The sequence below is a fragment of the Lissotriton helveticus genome, chromosome 3_1, assembly GCF_964261635.1.
Source record: "Lissotriton helveticus chromosome 3_1, aLisHel1.1, whole genome shotgun sequence".
Lineage (NCBI taxonomy): Eukaryota > Metazoa > Chordata > Amphibia > Caudata > Salamandridae > Lissotriton > Lissotriton helveticus.
Window position 1 is genome coordinate 1,102,421,228 of NC_136061.1, and position 20,963 is coordinate 1,102,442,190.

Here is a 20,963-nt window from a genome sequence, read left to right on the forward strand (position 1 = left end):
AAATGCATCCTGTCACATTATAAAATCTGACTTGGACATCACTTACTCACTGGTATGCGCAGTAGGGTACCTCCTATTCTATAAGATGACACACTAGCCTTCAAACCTCTGGCTTCTCCATGGATATGCAGGCCAACACAATGGATCTCCCCTTCGACAGAGTACGCCTGTTAAGAGATAAGGCTTATTCCGTGTTAGAATGCTTTGAGGCGAGCAAGACCACAGCCTGATCCTTGAGTCACCAATCACCTCAGCTAGCGAGGGACTACCACCAGTTCCTGCAAGTTCGGGAATTCTAAAGGGGATTTTCCTTTTGCCAGCATCAGTCCTTTTGGTGATGCACCGTTACATCGCAACTTTTACAACGGGAGTCTATTACAACGGAACTTTTACAACGCAGGATCCATGACATCGGATGCCATTACAACGCATGGCATTACATAGCAGATGCTATTACAACGCATGGCATTACATCGTAAGTATAGGTAAGTATTTAATTTTTATTTAATACATTTAATTAATATTAATTATAATTAAAGGGTTTGGGTTTTGGGGTACAGGGGTGTTTTTAGGTTTCAGGGCAGGGTTTGGGTTTTGGGGTACAGGGGTGTTTTTAGGTTTTAGGGTAGGGTTTGGGTTTTGGGGTAAAGGGGTGTTTTTAGGTTTTAGGGCAGGGTTTGGGGGTACAGGGGTGTTTTTAGGTTTCAGGGCAGGGTTTGGGTTTTGGGGTACAGGGGTGTTTTTAGGTTTTAGGGTAGGGTTTGGGTTTTGGGGTAAAGGGGTGTTTTTAGGTTTCAGGGTAGGGTTTGGGTTTTGGGGTACAGGGGTGTTTTTAGGTTTCAGGGTAGGGTTTGGGTTTTGGGGTACAGGGGTGTTTTTAGGTTTTAGGGTAGGGTTTGGGTTTTGGGGTAAAGGGGTGTTTTTAGGTTTTAGGGCAGGGTTTGGGTTTTGGGGTACAGGGGTGTTTTTAGGTTTCAGGGCAGGGTTTGGGTTTTGGGGTTCAGGGGTGTTTTTAGGTTTTAGGGCAGGGTTTGGGTTTTGGGGTAAAGGGGTGTTTTTAGGTTTCAGGGTAGGGTTTGGGTTTTGGGGTACAGGGGTGTTTTTAGGTTTCAGGGTAGGGTTTGGGTTTTGGGGTAAAGGGGTGTTTTTAGGTTTCAGGGTAGGGTTTGGGTTTTGGGGTACAGGGGTGTTTTTAGGTTTCAGGGTAGGGTTTGGGTTTTGGGGTACAGGGGTGTTTTTAGGTTTCAGGGTAGGGTTTGGGTTTTGGGGTACAGGGGTGTTTTTAGGTTTTAGGGTTTGGGTTTTGGGGTACAGGGGTGTTTTTTGGTTTCAGGGTAGGGTTTGGGGTACAGGGGTGTTTTTTGGTTACAGGGGTGTTTTTAGGTTTCAGGACAGGGTTTGGGTTTTGGGGTACAGGGGTGTTTAGGGTTCAGGGTTGGGTTTGTGCTTAGGGCTAATTAAATTATATTTACCATTTATAAATTAATTAAAATATATTTATTAAATTAAATTAATTATATTAATTACATTTTTTAATTAAATTAAATAAATTATTTTAATTTTAATTTAATTACAATTTAAAAAATATTTAAATTAAATTAATTTCATTATATTAATTAATTAAAATTAATTACAATATTAATTAAAATTAAATTAAATAAACATTTAAATCTATTAAATTAAATTAATTACTATTTTAAAATGTATTTTAATTAAATTAATTAAATTACAATAATTAAATTAACTTAATTACATTTTTTTTAAAAAGGTATACTTACCTATACTTACGATATAATGCCATGCGTTGTAATAGCACCTGCTATGTAATGCCATGCGTTGTAATGGCATCCGATGTAATGGATCCTGCGTTGTAAAAATTCCGATGTAACGGAATGCGTTGTAAAAAACCGCGTTGTAGTGACACCAATCCGTCCTTTTCAGCCCCAGGTCCAGCTGCCCAGAAATTCACTGGTCAAGGAGCACACAGGCAGAGCTAGAAGTACGGGCCTGTGGATACCTTCAGCAAGCTTCCCTCTCCACATCCTATTCCTCACCCGCACCACCAGGAAGACAGGTTTATTTTGCTTCTCCAAACCCACGTGGAGCCTGTGGGTAGGACTGGTGTCTGCCTCTGGCAGAGAGCCAGCTCCACATTAACCTACTTCAGCTATAGGCCATTATGTTGGCTGTGAAGGATTTCCTGCTGTCCATCAAGGGTTGGCTGATGCAGGGTATCACGAGCACCACCACTGCCATATGGTACAGCAAGAAGCACCGTGGTGTGGGATTCTGGGGCCAGTGTCAAAAGGTTGTGTTTCTTTGGAGGTGGGCGGAGCACAGAACAACATTCTAGTCACCAACCACCTGGCTTGGTCCGTGAGTGCCAGACTGGATGAACTGAGCGGACGCCACCTGGCAGATTATAAGTGGCGTCTGCATCTCAAGGGGGTGCAGGGCACTTTCTATGAATGGGTAGAGTCCTGGCAAGATATTTTTGTCACTGTTGAGAACACTCAGTGTTAACAGTTGTGAGCTTTGAAAGATCTGAACATTTCTGAGAGATCATTTGTTAAGATACTTTCCCAATGGAATGGACAAAGGGACTCCCTTATGCCTTCCATCTGCTACCCCTCCTGCCCCGAGATCTGAAGAAGAAGGACTGGCCCCAACTCATCCTAATTGCCCTGGATTGGCCCAGGAGAGTGTGGTACCTTGAGATCTGGAGCATAAGCAGCTGTCCTCCAATGAGGCTACCGGTCTGAGAGGACACCCGGTCTTAGAAACAGGATAGGGTTCTTCATCCAAATATTTTCAGCTTGCACCTTCATGGGGATAGTATGAACCACAACAGTTGACTGCATTTGATGTGCCGTCTAAGATGGTGGATGGTCTCTTCGCTGAGATGGTGGATGGTCTCCTCGCTGCTAGACACTCTTCCATGAAATTTATCTATGCTGGGTGCTGAGACAAGTTTGTAACCTTGTGTGGAGCAGCCCAAATTCTGACCCCTTGCAAGCAAAGCTGCTAATGCTCTCTTTTCTTTAGCTCAGCATAGCCTTGCAATGGGTTCTGTAGAATGTTTTTGTCTGCTCTTTTGACCTTTTTACATTTGCCACACTAACGATCCTTGTTTACATCACTAGTTGTGAAGTGGTTTATTAAAGAGCTGACATGTTCCTTCGCAAACCGTTGGTGATGCTCTAGCACATGGGTACTCACAAACTTTCTCTCGGGGCTAAATTTACAGTGTGTTTTGTGGCCGAGGAATGCACCGGTGGGGGCGGGATCAGTGGGGGAGGGGGGAGGGTCTAGACCAAAAAAAACTGTGACCATGAGGTTGAACATAGGCCCCTGCAGCAGATGGCTTCATCCACTGAGCCACCAGACCCGGCATACACACATCTCTTTCTCTCTCTCTCTCTCTCTCTCCGTCTCTCTCTCCCCCTCTCCCTCTCCCTCCCCCTCTCCCTCCCATCCTCTCTCCCTCTGTCTCACTCACTCTGTCTCTCTCTCCCTCCCTCTCCGTCTGTCTCACTCACTCTGTCTCCCTCTCTGTCTCCCTCCCTCCCTCTGTCTCCCTCCCTCTGTCACAGGCAGTGTTTTTACGTAAGGTTGCAAATCCCTTCCATATTTGGCACTCCCCTTGATAAAATTGATAATGGCGAACCGGCAATATCGATTGGACCCACAAAGTGTTTGAGGTTTTTTATCTGAAAGAGACACGTTAGTGATAGATTCCTTACCTTAGAATATCCCCAGGCATCAGACTGGTCCCGGAAAGTTTTGCTTAACAGTACCCCTGCACATCAGTAGGTGGCGTCCTGTGGCTCTGCGCCCATCACTGGCGTCGTAAGCGCCGAGATGACGTCAGGGAGAGTACTTAGGCACCACCCATACGCGCTGACGTCAGTTCTTTCTTTTTCAGCCCAGCAAGCGCAGATCCGGATTGAGCACGTACCTTAGTCACTTTTTGACTACTCTTTTGAGACTTTTGTCTCCCCCTTTTTTCTCGTGGTGCATGTAGGGATGCCCGGCTTTAAGTTGTGGGACATGCCTCCGTAATATGTCGGTGGCGGAACCCCACGATGTGTGCCTCTACTGGCTGAAGACAGATCACGACTCCCGGGCCTGCCGGGACTGTCGAGCCATGTCCCCGAAAGCCTTGCGGGAGCAGTGTCGGAAATTGCTGGAGGTTCGGCATTCGTCACACCGCCGCTCTGGATCCAGGGGCCGTTCCCTCGACTGCTTGCAGGACCGGAGCCGTGACTCCTCAGGCTCCAAGTCTTCACCTTTGGATTCTGGTAAGCGACGCCATAAAAAGAAGTCGAAGAAGCGTGTTCGCTCTCCAACGTCCCCCCGTCTCTCCTCGGAGGCAGACGAGGGTGACAGGGGCTCTGCCCCTGCGTCTCCTCTGGAGCCTGGGAGTCCCGCTGCCTACCTGCCATACCCGGGTCCGTCGGCGACTCCCGAAAAGGTGCAAGAGTTTCTTGCTGCCATGGACCGCTGTTTTAGGCCTGGGTTCCCGCCGGCACGCCATCGGGCCCGCGGTCCCATATCCAGATCCTATTGGCCCGGCGGCTCCGGCGCCACAGGAGCCTGCACTGCTGGCTGCGGCGCCACGAGGTGCAGCGCTGCTGGCTCCGGCGCGGGCTTCGGGGCCATCCTCGGCGCCGCACTGGGTGCCGTTTATCCCGCCCCGGTTCCAGGACCATTTTGTTCCGGCCTGGCATCCGCATTGGGAGGCGGCCCTGGCATTCCCAATGCCGTTCGTCCCTGCTCCAGCTATGCTGCCGCGACCGGCTCCCTCTACGCCAGAGGCGGATGGCGACTGGGACGGGTCCTCGGACCCTCTTGCCCGGCAATGTAATTCCGAGCAAGATTGGGTGGACGACCTGGAAGACGTAGGTGAACTCAATGTTTCTTTTGACCCACGGTTTGCCTCTCCTCCGCCTACTATGGAGGAGGGTGCTTCCTACACCATGGTGCGCCATCGGGCTGTGGAGGCTCTCAATCTCGACCTCCCTACGGTGGCCCTCAAAACCAACATCCTTACAGAGGTGCTCCAGACGGCGTCTACATCGTCGGAGCTGCTGCTTCCTTTCAATGAGGCCCTTACCGAAGTCCTCTTGGGCACTTGGTTGCGGCCGGCCACGGGGGGCGCCGGTGGATAAAAACGTCGCCAGGCGTCACCACCCGGCGCCTGGTGATCCCGCCTTCCTGACCACTCACCCTACGCCTGAGAGCCTGGTCATTCAGGCCTCAACCTCACTGAGTGCCTTTCCCACGGCTCCGCCGGATAAGGACTTTAGAAGGCTGGAACAATTTGGAAAGAGGTTGTTCTCCTCGGCCAGCTTAGGGCTACGATAGGTCAACACCGCCTGCTTGTTGGGCTGTTACTCCCACGCAGTTTGGGACTCTGTTGCTCAAGTCTTGTCTTAGTGTTCTGAGGAGGTCCAGGCTGTCCTTTCCCAAGCGATTTCTGGGGGTAAGGATGCGGCTAAGTTTGCCATCAAGTGTGGTTTGGACACTGTTGATTCTTTGGGCAGGGCAATTTCCACGACTGTGGCGTTGCGGCACCACACCTGGTTGCATTCAACTGGGTTCTCGCCCGATGTCCAGGGCTTGCTCATGGACATGTCCTTTGATGGCTCCTGGCTCTTTGGCGATAGAGCTCCGGAGCGCTTTAAGGACTCACGGCCACGGCCAAGTCCTTGGGTCTTTCTACGAAGAACCCTGCCACTCCTGGGTTTTGTTCCTTTCGTGGCCAGAGCAGAGGCACCCAGACACGCTCCTCCAACAAGCCTGTGCAGAACCAGCCTCAGCGCGGCCGTGGTTTCCGCAGGGGCGGGTCTGGGAACCAGCGTGCGGGCCAGTCCACCTCTACCCCCGCTGTTTCCACCTCCAAGCCTTCCTAATCCGAGCTTCAGGAAGCACCCCACACCGGTGGGTGGCAGGGTCCTCCACCACTGGTACGAAATTACATCGGACAGGTGGGTGCTGCAGATAATCTGCAAGGGTTATTCCCTTCCCTTTCAGTCTTCCCCTCCAGCCATGCCGCATCGGCGCCACCGCATGTCAGGGGATCATTTGGTTCTTCTCCAACAGGAAGTCACTGCCCTCTAGGCCAAATCAATCAATCAATCATAGTACTTGTAAAGCGCGCTACACACCCTTGAGGGGTCTCAAGGCGCTGATGGGGAGGGGTGCTGCTACTGCCCGAAGATCCAGGTCTTGATGAGTCTTCTCACGGTGAACAGGTCTTGGGTCTGCCGCAGGTGGGTCTGGAGGGTTTTCATGGTCTTGGTGGCGAGGTAGGAGAAAGATCTGCCGCCGGAGGACTTTCGTTGGATGCGGGGGACGGTGGCGAGGGCGAGGCTGGTGGAGCGGAGCTGGCGGGTGGGTGTGTAGAAGCTGAGTCTGCTGTTCAGGTAGACTGTTCCGGCGTTGTGGAGTGCTTTGTGTGCGTGGGTGAGGAGGTTGAATGTGATTCTTTTGTCGATGGGGAGCCAGTGTAGCCCTCTCAGGTGGGGGGTGATGTGGCTGCCGCGGGGCACGTTGAGGATTAGTCGGGCGGAGGCGTTTTGGATACGTTGGAGTCGGCGCAGGTGTTTGGCCCGGATACCTGCGTAGAGTGCGTTGCCGTAGTCTAGTCTGCTGCTGACGAGGGCCTGTGTCACCGTTCTTGTGTCGTTCGGGATCCACTTGTAGATCCTGCGGGGTATTTGGAGGGTGTTGTGGCAGGAGGAGGAGACGGCGTTGACCTGTTTAGACATGGAGAGGGAGGAGTCGAGGATGTACCCTAGGTTGAGTGCGTGGTCGGTCGGTGTTGGTGCTGTTCCCAGCGCGGTTGGCCACCACGAGTCGTCCCAAGTAGAGGGGGTGGGTCTGAGGATGAGGATCTCTGTCTTGTCCGAGTTCAGTTTCAAACAGCTGCTCCTCATCCATTCTGCGACAGCCTTCATTCCCTCGTGGAGGTTGGTTTTGGCGGTGTGCGGGTCCTTGGTGAGGGATAAGGTGAGCTGGGTGTCGGCGTAGGAGATGATGTTGAGGTCGTGCTGGCGGGCCACTTGTGCGAGGGGGGCCATGTAGATGTTGAACAACGTCGGGCTGAGGGAGGAACCCTGGGGGATGCCGCAGATGATGTCGGTGGCTTCGAAACGGATGGGTGGTAGGCGGACTCTCTGGGTTCTACCGGAGAGGAAGGACGTGGTCCAGTGGAGGGCCTTGCCTTGGATTCCAGCTTCTTGGGGGCGTGTTTTTAGAGTTCGGTGGCAGACCATGTCGAAGGCGGCTGATAGGTCCAGGAGGATGAGGGCTGATGTTTCACCGTTGTCTAGTAGGCGCCTGATGTCGTTTGTGGCGGCGATGAGGGCTGTCTCGGTGCTGTGGTTTCATCTGAATCCGGACTGGGAGGGGTCCAAAGCATTGTTATCTTCAAGGTGGCGGGCCAAAGGGGCCATCGAGTGCATTCCTGTGCAGGAAGTAGGGAGTGGTTGTTATTCCCACTACTTTCTGGTCCCCAAGAAGGACAAGGAGGGCCTGCGCCCCATCTTGGACCTCCGGGACGTCAATCGCTTCCTCCGGAAGGAGAAATTCAAAATGCTGCCTCTGGCTCAGGTCCTGGCTGCCCTCGACCCTGGAGACTGGATAGTAGCGTTGGACTTGCAGGACGCTTATTTTCACATCCTTGTCCTGCGGGCCCACTGGTGTTACCTGCGGTTCACGGTAGGCCAGGAGCATTTTCAGTTCGCCGTGCTCCCCTTCGGCCTTACCAGCGCCCCTCGGGTGTTCACGAAGGTGATGGCGGTGGTCGCGGCTCACCTGCGCAGGTCGGCGAGGTAGTCTTCCCCTACCTCGCCGACTGGTTGTTTAAGGCGGGCTCGCCTCAGGCAGTCGTCAACCACCTTCAGGCTACGGCCGACCTCCTACAGTTGCTGGTTTCTCCTTAAACGTGCCGAAGTCGCACCTGAGTCCCTCTCAGAAACTCCCCTTCATCGGAGCGGTTCTGGATTCGCCGCTGTTTCGGGTTTATCCTCAGGAGCAGCGAGACCGGGATATTCAGGCTATGATTCCTATCTTTCGGCCTCTATCCTGGGTTTCAGTCAGGATGACCCTAAGGCTCCTGGGCCTGATGGCCTCCTGCATCCTGCTGGTGACACATGCCAGATGGCATATGCGGGCTCTGCAATGGGACCTGAAGTTCCAGTGGGCGCAGCATCAGGACAACCTGTCCGATCATGTCCAGATCTCGGAGGGCACTGCTCAACAATTGCAGTGGTGACTCACGAATCGAGATTGGGCCAAGGGCAGATCCCTCTCCCTTTCCCACCCGGAGCACACAGTGGTGACCAATGTTCCCTCTAAATTTTTTCCTCTGTGTGCGGCAGTGTGGGATCTCTGTGCTGCAGCCATGGTTACGTGCGCCAGGAACCAGACCATGCATGTGGGTGCAGCTCTAAATATCACTCTAAACTCCTGCTTAAACAAGTGAAAAGCATGCATTTTCACACATAAATCGCCACATTAAGGGTCTTATGGCAGGTTTGCAATTTAGATACACACACCATGACATGAATTGGTTACACAGGCAAGTAAACTTAGGGTTTAGAAAAGCACAAAAGTCCAATGATAGTACCATTATAAGATTTTACTGCTCTAGGTGTAATGTTACTTGTTGTATTGTATATCTAGATGCACAGACAGAAAGAAGCAACGAAATACCAGCCAGGTGGCACACTAGGCTAAGCAGAGAGATTTCTAAAGTACGTGTTACCTAAAAGAAATGCAGCAAGTCCAAAAGAACGACATGTGCTTTACAGGTTGTTCAATTGGACTTTGGGCAGCCAACTTCAACTAGGCACAGCCGGGGCCACCTTTAACACTGATGGCGCCCTGTGCGACAATGTTTGTTGGCGTCCCCCAATTGCCACCTCTACCACGGATTCCCTCACTAGCACCCTTTAACAGCGGCCCTCAAGTCTCTAGAACCACTGGCTCTCTGATTCATTTAGTATTATAGCACCACTCATACCAGTGTAAGGTGTCAGAGCACCTTACATAATACACACATTGCACAGAGACAATCATTGGTGTGTAAATCAGTGTATTGGAGGTATACATCAGACAAGACTACAAGGTGTAGTGTAGGAGTCATCGATACTAGTAGGCAATATAGTTTAAGAGTGCTTATTCTGGAAAAGTACGAATTCAGAAATCAAAATGTAACACCATTGTTAGAGGTTCTCTTTAAAAACAAGAATTGTTTTTTTTTTTTTACCCAAATGAACCCTTTTGGCAAGATTATGGATAATAAAAGACTGGGCAATAAAACATATTGCTCTAACATAATACTTGCAGTTAACACGCATCTGTTTGATAACAGTTAATAGCTCAATGCTCTATATTAGGATTTTGACTTACAAACCACAAGTAACAAAATGAGCTCTCTTACAGAAGCAGTAACCCACTGACCTATTTACATTTATGCACTTTGTTATCTGCATGGTACATGTTCTTAGCAGCAGGCATTTTAACCCACTGCAAGACCTTTGGATGAGTCAAAACTTCCACTAGACAAAACTCTATCTCTTTCCTGCAAGACGATTAATCACCAGAGTTATCTAGACATTTTAATTGATGTCTGAAAATTGCTGGAGGCCAGGAACATGCACGACATCCAACTCTTCACACGACAACACCCTCATTATATGTATAGTCCGCTGCATGCAGCAAAGCCTGGCAGTGGCCTTGGTCTATCTCCATGTACAGCTCACAATCTGGCAGCCAACTACTGCTGTGTATAACTTTTGGGAGGTTTGGCTGCAACAAGCCCAAAAGCACGATGTGTGCTTTAAACATAGCTGCCAAAGTTTCAGATTGTTTGTGTGACATTTTCATAATTACAGTGTAAATATGAGTGACATTTCAACAACTATGAGTGACACTTTCTGACGAGTAAAATCCAGCCATGAAAAAGAGGAAACACCTATACATAAAAGAAATTACAGCTATCTGAGGGGTGTACTGTCTCATATTTATGTTTCCCTCATCTTCATTGTGTAACGTCGTTCTTTTGGACTTGCTAAATTTCTTCTCATAATGGAGAGCGGTTGGGGGCTGATTGTGAGCCATTGTGAAAATGTTTGTTAATTGCAGCGCCTGAAGGTGCTGCAATTAACAAATGTTTTCACAAAGGGCCACAAACAGCCCGCAGCCACAGTCCATTAGTGCAGGAGTCACTTGCCAATCAATGTTCCCCCAATCACGAAATTACCGTTTTTGCGCCCCTCGCGTTTTAAAAGCGGCAGCGCGAAAGCACTTACAGGATGTGTGCGCGCTTCCCTCTGGACTCTGCGCGCTCGGGGGTCAGTAAGGTGCGTACACCTTACAGGGAACACTGGTAGTGACGGATGTGTCTCTCCTGTGATGGGGTGGCCACTTGGGAGAGGCGGAGATCAGAGGCCTATGGTCCCCGGCGGAGTCCCGGCTCCATATCAACCTTCTGGAGCTGCGGGCGATCCGGCTTGCACTGAAGGCATTCCTTCCCTCTGTCCAGGGAAGTGTGGTGCAGGTGTTCACGGACAACACCACCGCCATGTGGTATTGCAACAAACTGGGCGGGGTGGGGTACTGGACCCTATGTCAGGAGGCTCTGCGCCTCTGGACATGGCTGGAACATCAAGGCATTACCTTGGTGGTTCAACACCTGGCAGGTTCTCTGAATGCCAGGGCAGACAAACTCAGCTGCCGGTGCTTGATGGATCACGAATGGCGTCTGAACTCGGACGTGGCACAAGGTCTCTTTCAGCGGTGGGGACAGCCTTGGTTAAATATATTCGCCCCGAAGGGAACGCGCATTGTCATCAATTCTGCGCGTTGGAATTTCCAAGGCGGCACTCGCTCGGCAACGCTTTTCGTCACAAGTGGAGTTGCGGTCTGTTGTACTCCTTACCGCCTATATCACTTCTGCCCAGAGTGCTGAAGAAGATCAGGCGCGACCAGCCCCAAGTCATCCTTGAGGCTCCAGATTGGGCACGAAGATACTGGTATCCCGAGCTACTCAGCATGGCGATTGATCCCCTGATCCGATTGCCTCTTCGGGAGGATCTTCTGTCGCAGCAGATGGGGACGGTTCTCCACCCGAACCTCTCCAGCATCCACCGCCATGCGTGGAGATTGAGCGGCGACAGTTGACACCTTTCGATCTTCCTCACGAAGTCTGTGATGTCCTTCTCGCAGCTAGGCGTCCCTCAACAAAAACGGTATACACCTGCAGGTGGAACAAGTTTGTGACATGGTGTACGGCGAGGGCTGTGGATCCCCTTTCTGCCCCTCTTTCCGAGGTTCTTTTGTTCCTTCTTTGGCCCAGCAGGGCTCTGCTCTGGGCACTATCACAGGTTATCTTTCGGCCATTTCCCCCTTTCCGGGGCTTCCTGATCAGCCTTCTCTTTTTAAGTCCCCGGTTGTGAACCGTTTTCTTAAAAGACATTACGCACACGTTCCCTCCGGTGCCTTTTATCATGCCTCAGTTAGACTTAAACCTTGTCTTGACGTTTCTGATGTGCGCTCCCTTCGAGCCACTTCATAACTGTCCTTTACGTCTTCTCACTCTTAAGACTGCTTTCCTGGTGGCTATCACCTCTGCCAGAAGGGTGAGTGAGCTCCAGGCTCTTTCTTCTAAACCTCCTTACCTTTCTATTAATCCGGACAAGGTGGTTCTGAGGACCTTTCCTTCTTTCTTGCCAAAGGTTGTCACGCTTTTCCACATTGGGCACACCATCACTTTTGCCCACCTTCTTTCCGCATCCTTCAAGAGAGGAAGAGAGATTCCACCGTCTGGACCCAAAACGTGCGCTCTCCTTCTACCTGAGCCGCACAAACCACTTCCGGGTGGATGACCAGCTCTTTCTTGGCTACGTGGGCGCCAAAAAAGGTTGAGCCGTGCACAAACGTACCATCTCTCGGTGGGTCGTTCTCTGCATCAAGGCGTGTTATTTGTTGGCTAAGAAGCAGCCTCCTTTGGGGTTGCGTGCCCATTCCACCAAGGCAACGGCAGCCACTACTGCCTTGGGACGCGGCGTTCCCTTGCAAAACATTTGTCAGGCAGCTACGTGGGCCTCGCTGCACACGTTTACCAAGCACTGCTGCCTTGACAGTCACGTCCGGAGGGACGGCTTCTTTGTCCGTTCTGTGCTCCGTGACTTTCTGGTGTCATCTTGTTTGCAGACCCACCACCGGGGTTGGTATTGCTGGGGTACCTATTCTAAGGTAAGGAATCTATCACTAACGTGTTTTTTTCAGATGCACAAGTTACTACTTGTGTAACGATATATCTGTAAGAGACATTAGTTAGTAATGGATTCCTTACCGCCCCACCCATCCTCCCTGTTCTGCAAACTGATTACTAGGGTTGAGGTCATCCCTTTTAGGGCCCTAGTTTTATGCACCAATGGTCAGTATCTTGCATGGGTCTGTGTTCCAGGCGCGGAAAGTTGTGTACAGAACTGACGTCAGAGCGCATGGGTGACGCCTAAGCACTCTCCGTGACGTTATCTCAGTGCTTACTACGCCAGTGACAGACGCGGAGCCGCAGGATGCCACCTACTTACGCGCAGGGGTACTGCTAAGCAAAACTTTCTGGGTATGACCCGAACTGGGCAGAGAAACTGGGGGATGCCAGTGGTCTGGACACCTCTCCTACCTTGGCATGCTCACTCCTCCTACCGTGGCTACGGAGGAGGGTGCAAGTTATGCAGTAGTGTTGCATAGGGCTGCGGAGGCACTCCACCTCCAACTCCCTACTGTGATCATCAGGACTAACCTCCTGACAGAAGTGCTTCAGCCGGCGGCTACCTCTTATGAGCCACTGCTGCCCTTTGATGAGGCACTTTCTGACGTTCTTTTAGGCACCTGGACCAGGCCCAACACAGGGGCTTGTGTGCATAGGAACGTGGCCTGACGCCATCGCCCGGCCCCGGGCGACCCCATCTTCGTCTCCCAACACCCCACCCCTGAGAGCTTGGTTGTCCAAACCTCAACGTCCCAGAGCACATTCCCTACCGCACCCCCGGACAGGGAATCCATGAGACTGGATCAATTTGGGAAGAAGATTTTTTCTTCTGCCAGTTCAGGGCTGCGGTCTGTGAACACTGCATGGCTCTTGGACCGTTATTCCCACTCTGTGTGGGATATGGTGGCGCAGTTGCTGCCTCAGTGTCCGGAGGAGGTGTGGACAGTGCTCTCTCAGGCCATCACTGAGGGGAGAGATGCAGCCAAGTTCATAGTACGATGTGGCCTTGACACCCCCGACTCGCTGGGCAGAGCGATTTGCACGACAGTGGCGCTCCGCCGCCACGCCTGGCTGAGGACTACTGGCTTCACTGGGGATGTCCAGAACACCGTGATGGACATGCTCTTTGATGGCATTTACTTTTTTGGCAACAAGGCAGATAGTGACTTGGAGCGCTTTAAGGACTCGTGGGCTACGGCCAAGTCCTTTGGCCTTTCGGCCACTCGCCCTCCTCCACCTTCTGCATTTCGCTCCTTCCGTGTCCACGGAAGGGGCGCCCAGCACGTTCGCTTCAGAGCCACAAGCCGCAGCAGCAGCAGCCTCAGCGCGGCTGCGGACATGGGACCCGCAGAGGTGGGTCAGTGGGCCAGCGGGCAAGCCAGTCCACTTCCACCCCAGCCACAACTTTCCCAAAACCTTCCTAGTCTGGTCTTTCAGGCTCATCAAATGCCAGTGGGCGGCAGGATTCGCCATCACCTCCCCCACTGGCACACCATCACTTCAGACAGGTGGGGTTTACAAATCGTCCGAAGAGGCTACTCCTCCCCTTCGAGACTACCCCGCCAGCCATGCCACCCCAGTACCACCGCATGTCTGGGATCATTTGGCACTTCTTCAACAGGAAGTCGCGGCCCTCTTGGCCAAGGGGGCCATGGAGCGCGTTCCTGCACCAGATGTAGGACGTTGTTGTTATTCCCACTACTTTCTGGTGCCCAAGAAGGACAAGGGCCTGCGTCCTATCTTGGACCTCAGGGACGTCAATCGCTTCCTCCGGAAGTAGAAGTTCAAGATGCTAACTCTAGCTCAGAAAATGTCTGTTCTCGACCCTGGAGACTTTCAGTTTACCGTGCTCCTCGGGTGTTCACGAAAGTGATGGCGGTGGTCGCAGCTCATCTCTGCATATCAGGGGTTCCAGTGTTCCTCTATCTCGACGACTGGCTGTTGAAGGCGGGCTCGCCCCAGCTAGTCGTCTCCCACCTTCAGACTATGGCCGACCTGCATTTTCTGGGGTTCTCCATCAATGTACCGAAGTCGCACCTGATTCCCTCTAAGAAGCGCCTCTTCATCTTAGCGGTTCTGGATACGACGCAGTTTCGGGCCTATACTCCCGAATGGCGAGTCCAGGATATTCAGGCTATGATTCCGATCTTTTGGCTTCTATCCTCTGTTTCGGTCAGGATGACCCTGAGGCTGCTGGGTCTCATGGCCTCCTGCATCCTTCTGGTCACTTATGCCAGATGGCATATGCGAGCTCTGCAGTGGGACATGAAGTATCCAGTATCAGAGGAGCCTGTCAGATTACATCCAGATCTCGGAGGGCACTGCACAGCAGCTGCAGTGGTGACTCATAAACCAACATTGGGTCCAGGACAGATGCCTCTCCCTTTCCCAACTGGAGCAGAAAGTGGTGACTGATGCAACCCTCCTGATATGGGGGGGAACCACAAGGGAGAGGCGGAGATCAGAGGCCTCTGGTCTCCGGCAGAGTCTAGGCTCCATATCAACCTTCTTGAGCTTCCGACGATCCGACTTGCGTTGAAAGCATTCCTTCCCTCTGTCAAAGGGAAAGTGGTGCAGGTGTTCACAGACAACACCACCGACATGTGGTACTGCAACAAACAGGGCGGGGTGGGGTGGTGAACCCTATCTCAGGAGGCTGTGTGCCTCTGGACGTGGCTGGAACAGCAGGGCATTTCCCTGGTGGTTCAACACTTGGCAGGTTCCCTGAACGCCAGGGCGGATGAACTCAGCCGCAGGTGCATGATGGATCACTAATGGTGTCTTCACCCGGACTTGGCGCAAGGTCACTTTCGACAGTGTGGAGAGCCTTGGTTAGATCTATTCGCCACCGACGAGAATGCTCAATGTCAGCAACTCTGAGTGTTGGAATTTCCAAGGTGGTACTCAGCGCTACTCAGTATGACGACTGATCCCCCGATCCGACTGCCTCTTAGGGAGGATCTTCTGTCGCAGCAGCAGGGGACGGTCCTCCACCCGAACCTGAACAGTCTCCACCTCCTTGCGTGGAGAGTGAGCGGTGGCAGTCGATTCCTTTCCACTTGCTTCCTGAAGTCTGTGATGTCATTCTGGCAGCCAGGCGTCCCTCCACTAAGTTGGTATATGCCTGCAGGTGGAACAAATTTGTGGCATAGTGTACAGCAAAGGCTGTGGATTCCCTTTCTGCCCCTCTTTCAGAAGTTCTTCTGTTCCTTTTTTCTTTGGCCCAACAGGGCTCTGCTCTGGGCACTATTAAGGGCTATCCTTCTGCTATTTCGGCCTTTCTCAGGGTCCCTGATCAGCCCTCTATTTTCAAGTCCCCGGTTGTAAATAGATTTCTCAAAGGCATTACTCCTCTTTTCCCTCCTATTCCTTTCGGAATGCCACAGTGGGACTTGAATCTGGTTCTAACATATTGAATGTGTGCTCCCTTTGAGCCTCTTCACAACTGCCCTCTTTGTCTACTGACCTTTAAGACTGCTTTCCTGGTTGCCATCACCTCTGCCAGGAGAGTGAATGAGCTCCAGGCTCTTTCTTGTAAACCTCCTTTTCTATCTGTCCATCCAGACAAAGTTGTGCTCAGGACACGTCCATCCTTTCTGCCAAAAGTTGTCACTGCATTCACATCGAGCAGACCATCACTTTGCCCACCTTCTTTCCGCCTCCTCATCCTTCTAGAGAGGAAGAGAGGCTCCACCGTCTGGACCCTAAACGTGTACACTCGTTTTACTTGAACCGCACACAACAGTTCTGGATGGATGGCCAGCTCTTTGTTGGCTACGCTGGAGCCAAGAAAGGTCGGGCCGTACACAAGCGTACTATCTCCCGATGGGTTGACTTGTGTATTAAAGCCTGTTATTCTCTGGCTAAAAAGGAGCCTCCCGTAGGGCTGCACGCCCATTCTACCAGGGCGATGGCTGCCACTACGGCGTTGGACGTGGTGTCCCCTTACAAGACATCTGTCAGGCAGCTACGTGGGCCTCGTTGCACACTTTTACTAAGCACTACTGCCTGGACAGCCAAGTCCAGAGAGACGGCTTCGTTGGCCGTTCTGTTCTCCGGGACTTACTGGTGTGATCTTGGTTCGCAAACCCACTACCGGGGTTGGTATTGCTCGGGTGTCTATTCTAAGGTAAGGAATCTATCACTGTGTTTCTTTCAGATGAACAAGTGACTTATCTTCGGTAACGATATATCTGTAAGAAACATTAGTAGTGATAGATTCCATACCGCCCCACCCATCCTCCCCGTTCTGCGAACTGATTTCTAGGGTTAAGGTCATCCCTTTCAGGGCCCAAGTTTTAACACACCAGTGGTCAGTATCTTGCATGGCTCTGCGTTTCTGGCGTGCGACGCCATCTCGGCAACGACACTGACGACGGACGCGGAGCTCACAATGCCACCTTCCTACAGGTGTACTGCTGATGAAAACTTTCCGGATCCAGTCCGACGCCTGGGGTAATTCTGAGGTAAGGAATCCATCACTACTAATGTTTGTTACAGATATATTGTTACAGAAGGTAAGTAACTTGTTCATCAAGGACATAGCTTTCTTAAGCTGCTGGAGCTGATCTGGAGTCGCTACCTAACCGGATGGGAGTTGAAAAGGCAAGGATGTCGAAGGTTGTTCCAATGCAGGGGAACAAATCCGTCCTAAGTTACAGGAACCTCATGTGACTCAGAATGGTGGGAATGATAAGAGTGCCTTGATGTAGTGAAGCCATGCTTACTATTCTTATGCTTCTTATGACTCTTCCTGGATTTGCTTGGCTTCAATAACATTCTGTCTTTTGAACAATCTTTTAATGGTGAATGAGATAGTCTTCTTGACCTCACCTGAGATCAACCTGTGGTTGGCATCAAAGGAGAGCGAGTTTTGGGCTTCCTCAACTCCACTACTGCGAATTTCGACCCCCGATCTCAGATCACTTTCCTGTTCATCTTGACACGCAACAAACAAGACTTCGAGTTGTGGCCCGAATCAAGACACCATAGACATGCATCGTGTGGATTCAAACTGACATCTGTCAGTTACAGGTGATACACTGTTTAAAATCTGATGGTTTAGGAGACATTTGCACACACAAAGTAATTTCTAGTACAAATTACAAGATAACCGTTGAATGACAGTTAATGCTCCAGAACTGTGTCAGTTGGCACAGAAAGAAAGGAACTGACACTAGCGCGAGCAGGTGATATATATTATCAGAAAAGGCGTTACCAAAGGTAGGTAACATATTCTTTTACTACTCCTTTATTCATTATATTGTGTTAGGGAGCTGTCTTAAGAAAACTAATTTCTGCTTGGTATATTAGTTTAAAGAGGCAGTCTTTAAATCTATGTTGCACTAATAATCCTCTATGAAGGTTGCACTTGTTATCTGCACTTTTATGGCCTGTTTGTAATCGTGCCTTTCATGTTTTGTAGGCAAGTGGCCAAACGCCCAAGGTAAAGAAAACCTTAGTCAAAGGCAAAAGGAGTAATGAGCACAAGAGAGGAAGAAGCTTGTCCTTCATAGGTGACACTGAAGACGAGGACTCTTCAACTATGGGTAGCCCTACAAAAAAAGGAGGAAAAGAAGCAAAGAAAAGGAAAGCCGATGAGAATGATAGTGGTAGCCAATTCAAACAAGAGAGTTCTCCATGCTTTAAGAAAGCTAAAACAACAAAGGACACATCAAACGACCTCGCAGCATGCAGGTATTTCTTCTACTTTTTAACTTATATATTTTCCCTCTCATTTTTGCTTTGCAGCACATGGAGGTCGCGGTGTATAACTATGCCGACGACCTCCAACTTATTTTTGATTTGTCCCCGTCCTCGCCAGGTCAAACCAGCTTCCAGTCCGTGATGTTATTCATCCGCGATTGGATGAATACGAACCATCTGAAATTAAATCCGGACAAAACGGAGCTGGTTTTGACGGGCGGTGTCGCCAATCCTTGGTCACCCCTTTTTTGGCCCCCTTCCTTAGGTACCCCCCCTACCCCTTCCTCATCAGTTAAAACGCTGGGCATCACTCTTAACCATCAACTTACACTTCATTCACACATCAGTTCAGTTGTTTCCTCTTGTTTTTTTTCCCTACGAACTATTAGGAAAATATCCCGTTTTTTTTCTGTTCCCGCCCTCAAATTGATCATAATGGCCATGGTTTTGTCAAAAATTGACTACGGGAACATCGTCCTTAATGGTGCTCCCGCATACGCTTTTCACCGGCTTCAGCTGGTCCAGAACCAGGCAGCTCGCCTGGTTTATGGCCTGGCTAAGTCACATCACTCCACTCCCCTTTTGAAAGCCCTCCACTGGCTCCCTATTAAGCAGCGGGCACTGTTTAAATTGGGATGCCTCACTTTTCAAGCTCGAGCAGGCACCGCCCCGGCATTTATCAACTCTGCCGTCACGAACTATTGCCCGCCGAGAGCTCTTCGTTCCTCTTCTCTGGGCTTGCTGGCAGTACCACGCTTTAAGAAGAAAAAAGCTGGTGGTCAGAAATTCTCAGTTCTGGCCCCCACCTTTTGGAATGCCCTCCCCCCTTCAATAAGACTCCTGCCATCCTACATGGAATACCGCAGGGCCTTAAAAACTTTACTGTTTCAGCAAGCGTTCAATGATTAGCCACTGTTCTCTATCTGCTTGTTTTTACCATTGTTGCCCCCAGCGCCAAGAAACTGCTTAGTACACGAGCGCTTTATAAATGTTTTTAAATTCAAAATTCAAATTCTACACAAGCATTATTTATCAATGCGCAAATCCTTAACCTCTGTATTTATAATGGGCATTTCTCTGTAAATGATCAATGCTGGATCTATAAGCCTTGACAGTTTACATCTTTGAAAAGGAGCACGCATTCACACTCACGTGTGCAGATGCACATACCCTGACCCGTTTGGTGGATCTGATTCACAAAACATTTACCCACTAAAGTTTGTATGTTGGTGTGTAAATAGACTGGTTTACTAGTCAATCTGTGTATTGTGTTCACAAAACATGAATTCACACTTGTTGAAGGATTAAACCAGAAATTACTTTACACCAGTGTGCTTTAAAGATATGTATAAAAATAAAATCTGCTTCAAGGGGCAGGAGTGGGCATTCCACGGCATGAATTTCGCAAAAATATTGTGACCACCCACAGCCCTGAGAGTTGGAGGCTATTCACAAACATTTGCAAGTGACATTCCCACCCTGGATCCAGTGAAGAATATACTCCTGTCAGGGAAATTAGTATCAAGGGTTGGAATGGAGAAGGAACCTATGTGTAAATGCCTAGGAAAAGTACATTAGTGCCTGCTAGTTTCTTTATACATTTATTTTAGTTAGCTAGCATAAGTGCAGTTAACTAGGCATTTAAACATGCTTACATGCACAACATATACATACAAATGTGTTTGCTACTGGAAAGCTACAACTGTCCAAATAAGCTTACATTTACTTCCAGCTGTAGGCGGAAACCTTCAGGACCTTTTTGTGAAGTGGGCCAGCGATTTTTTGTTTCATATAAACAATATTGGGTGTCAAACAAGGGTTGTTCTGAAAAACATAGTGTTCGAGGCATATGAGCTACAGATACTACACTTTTGCATTAGATCGCCACCTGGTGTTGGGCTCGGATGATTGCATGTTCTTGTCGTCTTGGAAGAAGTCTTTTGGAATCACGAGATAGGGGACTCCTCCCTTGGACGATAGTGTGCATGGGCATCGGCTCCATCCTTAGATTGTTTTTACCTAACTACCTTCGATATCGACTAACATCGTTTCGACTTCATCCGCTCGATTCCGTTCGTCAATGCGTGCCGTTGGGCCTATCCACGCCATGAGGCCTACACCTCATGGAAAGGATGCCATTCAAAAAATGCCCCGTGTGTGGAGCAAAGTTTCCACGCAGTGACCACCACGAGATCTGCAACCTGTGCTTATCGCCAAAACAAGACAAATCCAGCTGTACAGCCTGCGCGTCCTTTCGATCCAAGAAAACCAACCGAGATCGGCGGGCCCGTCGACGCGACATGCAGAGATCAGCTCCGGAACCAGTGGATATCTTCGAGGAGGTTCCGCTCGTTCCCGAAGAAGATTCTGATGATCTCCAGATCGTATCAGAGGCAGACGACTCAGATGACTCCATACCATCGGGTCAGCGCGTGAGTACTACTGCCCCAGCACCACACTCAGCACCCAAACCGAAGGCAAAAGTCAACACTCTGCTTCCTGGGCCCAGTCGCGACCGAAAGAACACTTTGAAAGCCCCGCCATCAAGCCCGGCTCTGAAGAAAATACTCAAGCCTTCCGGCAGCTCCTTAACGAGCAAGCCGCACGTGCCGATCCCACCAGCTCCATCGGCACCGAAACCGAAAGAAGTCTCGGCTCTGAAACCGTCGACTTCTAAAGACAAAGGTATGAAGCCAGCGTCCGACGCCTCGAAGCCGACGAGACCAGCTTCCACTCCGAAGCAATCGTCTTCGGTACCGAAACCGACTAGGCCTGATCCCGATGGCCCAAGTCATTGAAACAGCCTACGGTGCCGAAAACTACGCCAAAGGACAATGTAACACCTCCTAAGGCTAAAGATAAGCAGCAACCTCGTCCGGCACTGAAAAAAATAAATCGACGTCGACAAAGGTTCCACAAGGAGAAGACATTTTCCTTCCTGATCCTCTACAAAAGAAGATCTACATTG

General features: G+C 50.4%; 1 protein-coding gene across 15 annotated transcripts in view; it reads left to right on the forward strand.

The window, feature by feature from the left end:
- The window catches only part of BAZ2B (bromodomain adjacent to zinc finger domain 2B), a 1,221,971-nt gene that overhangs the window by 1,142,596 nt on the left and 58,412 nt on the right, over positions 1 to 20,963 (forward strand). For all 15 annotated transcript variants that reach the window (XM_078681689.1, XM_078681691.1, XM_078681692.1 and 12 more), the window contains one exon: positions 17,715 to 17,986. In XM_078681689.1, the coding sequence (XP_078537815.1) occupies positions 17,715 to 17,986 (272 nt within the window). The remainder of the gene's footprint in view (positions 1 to 17,714; positions 17,987 to 20,963) is intronic.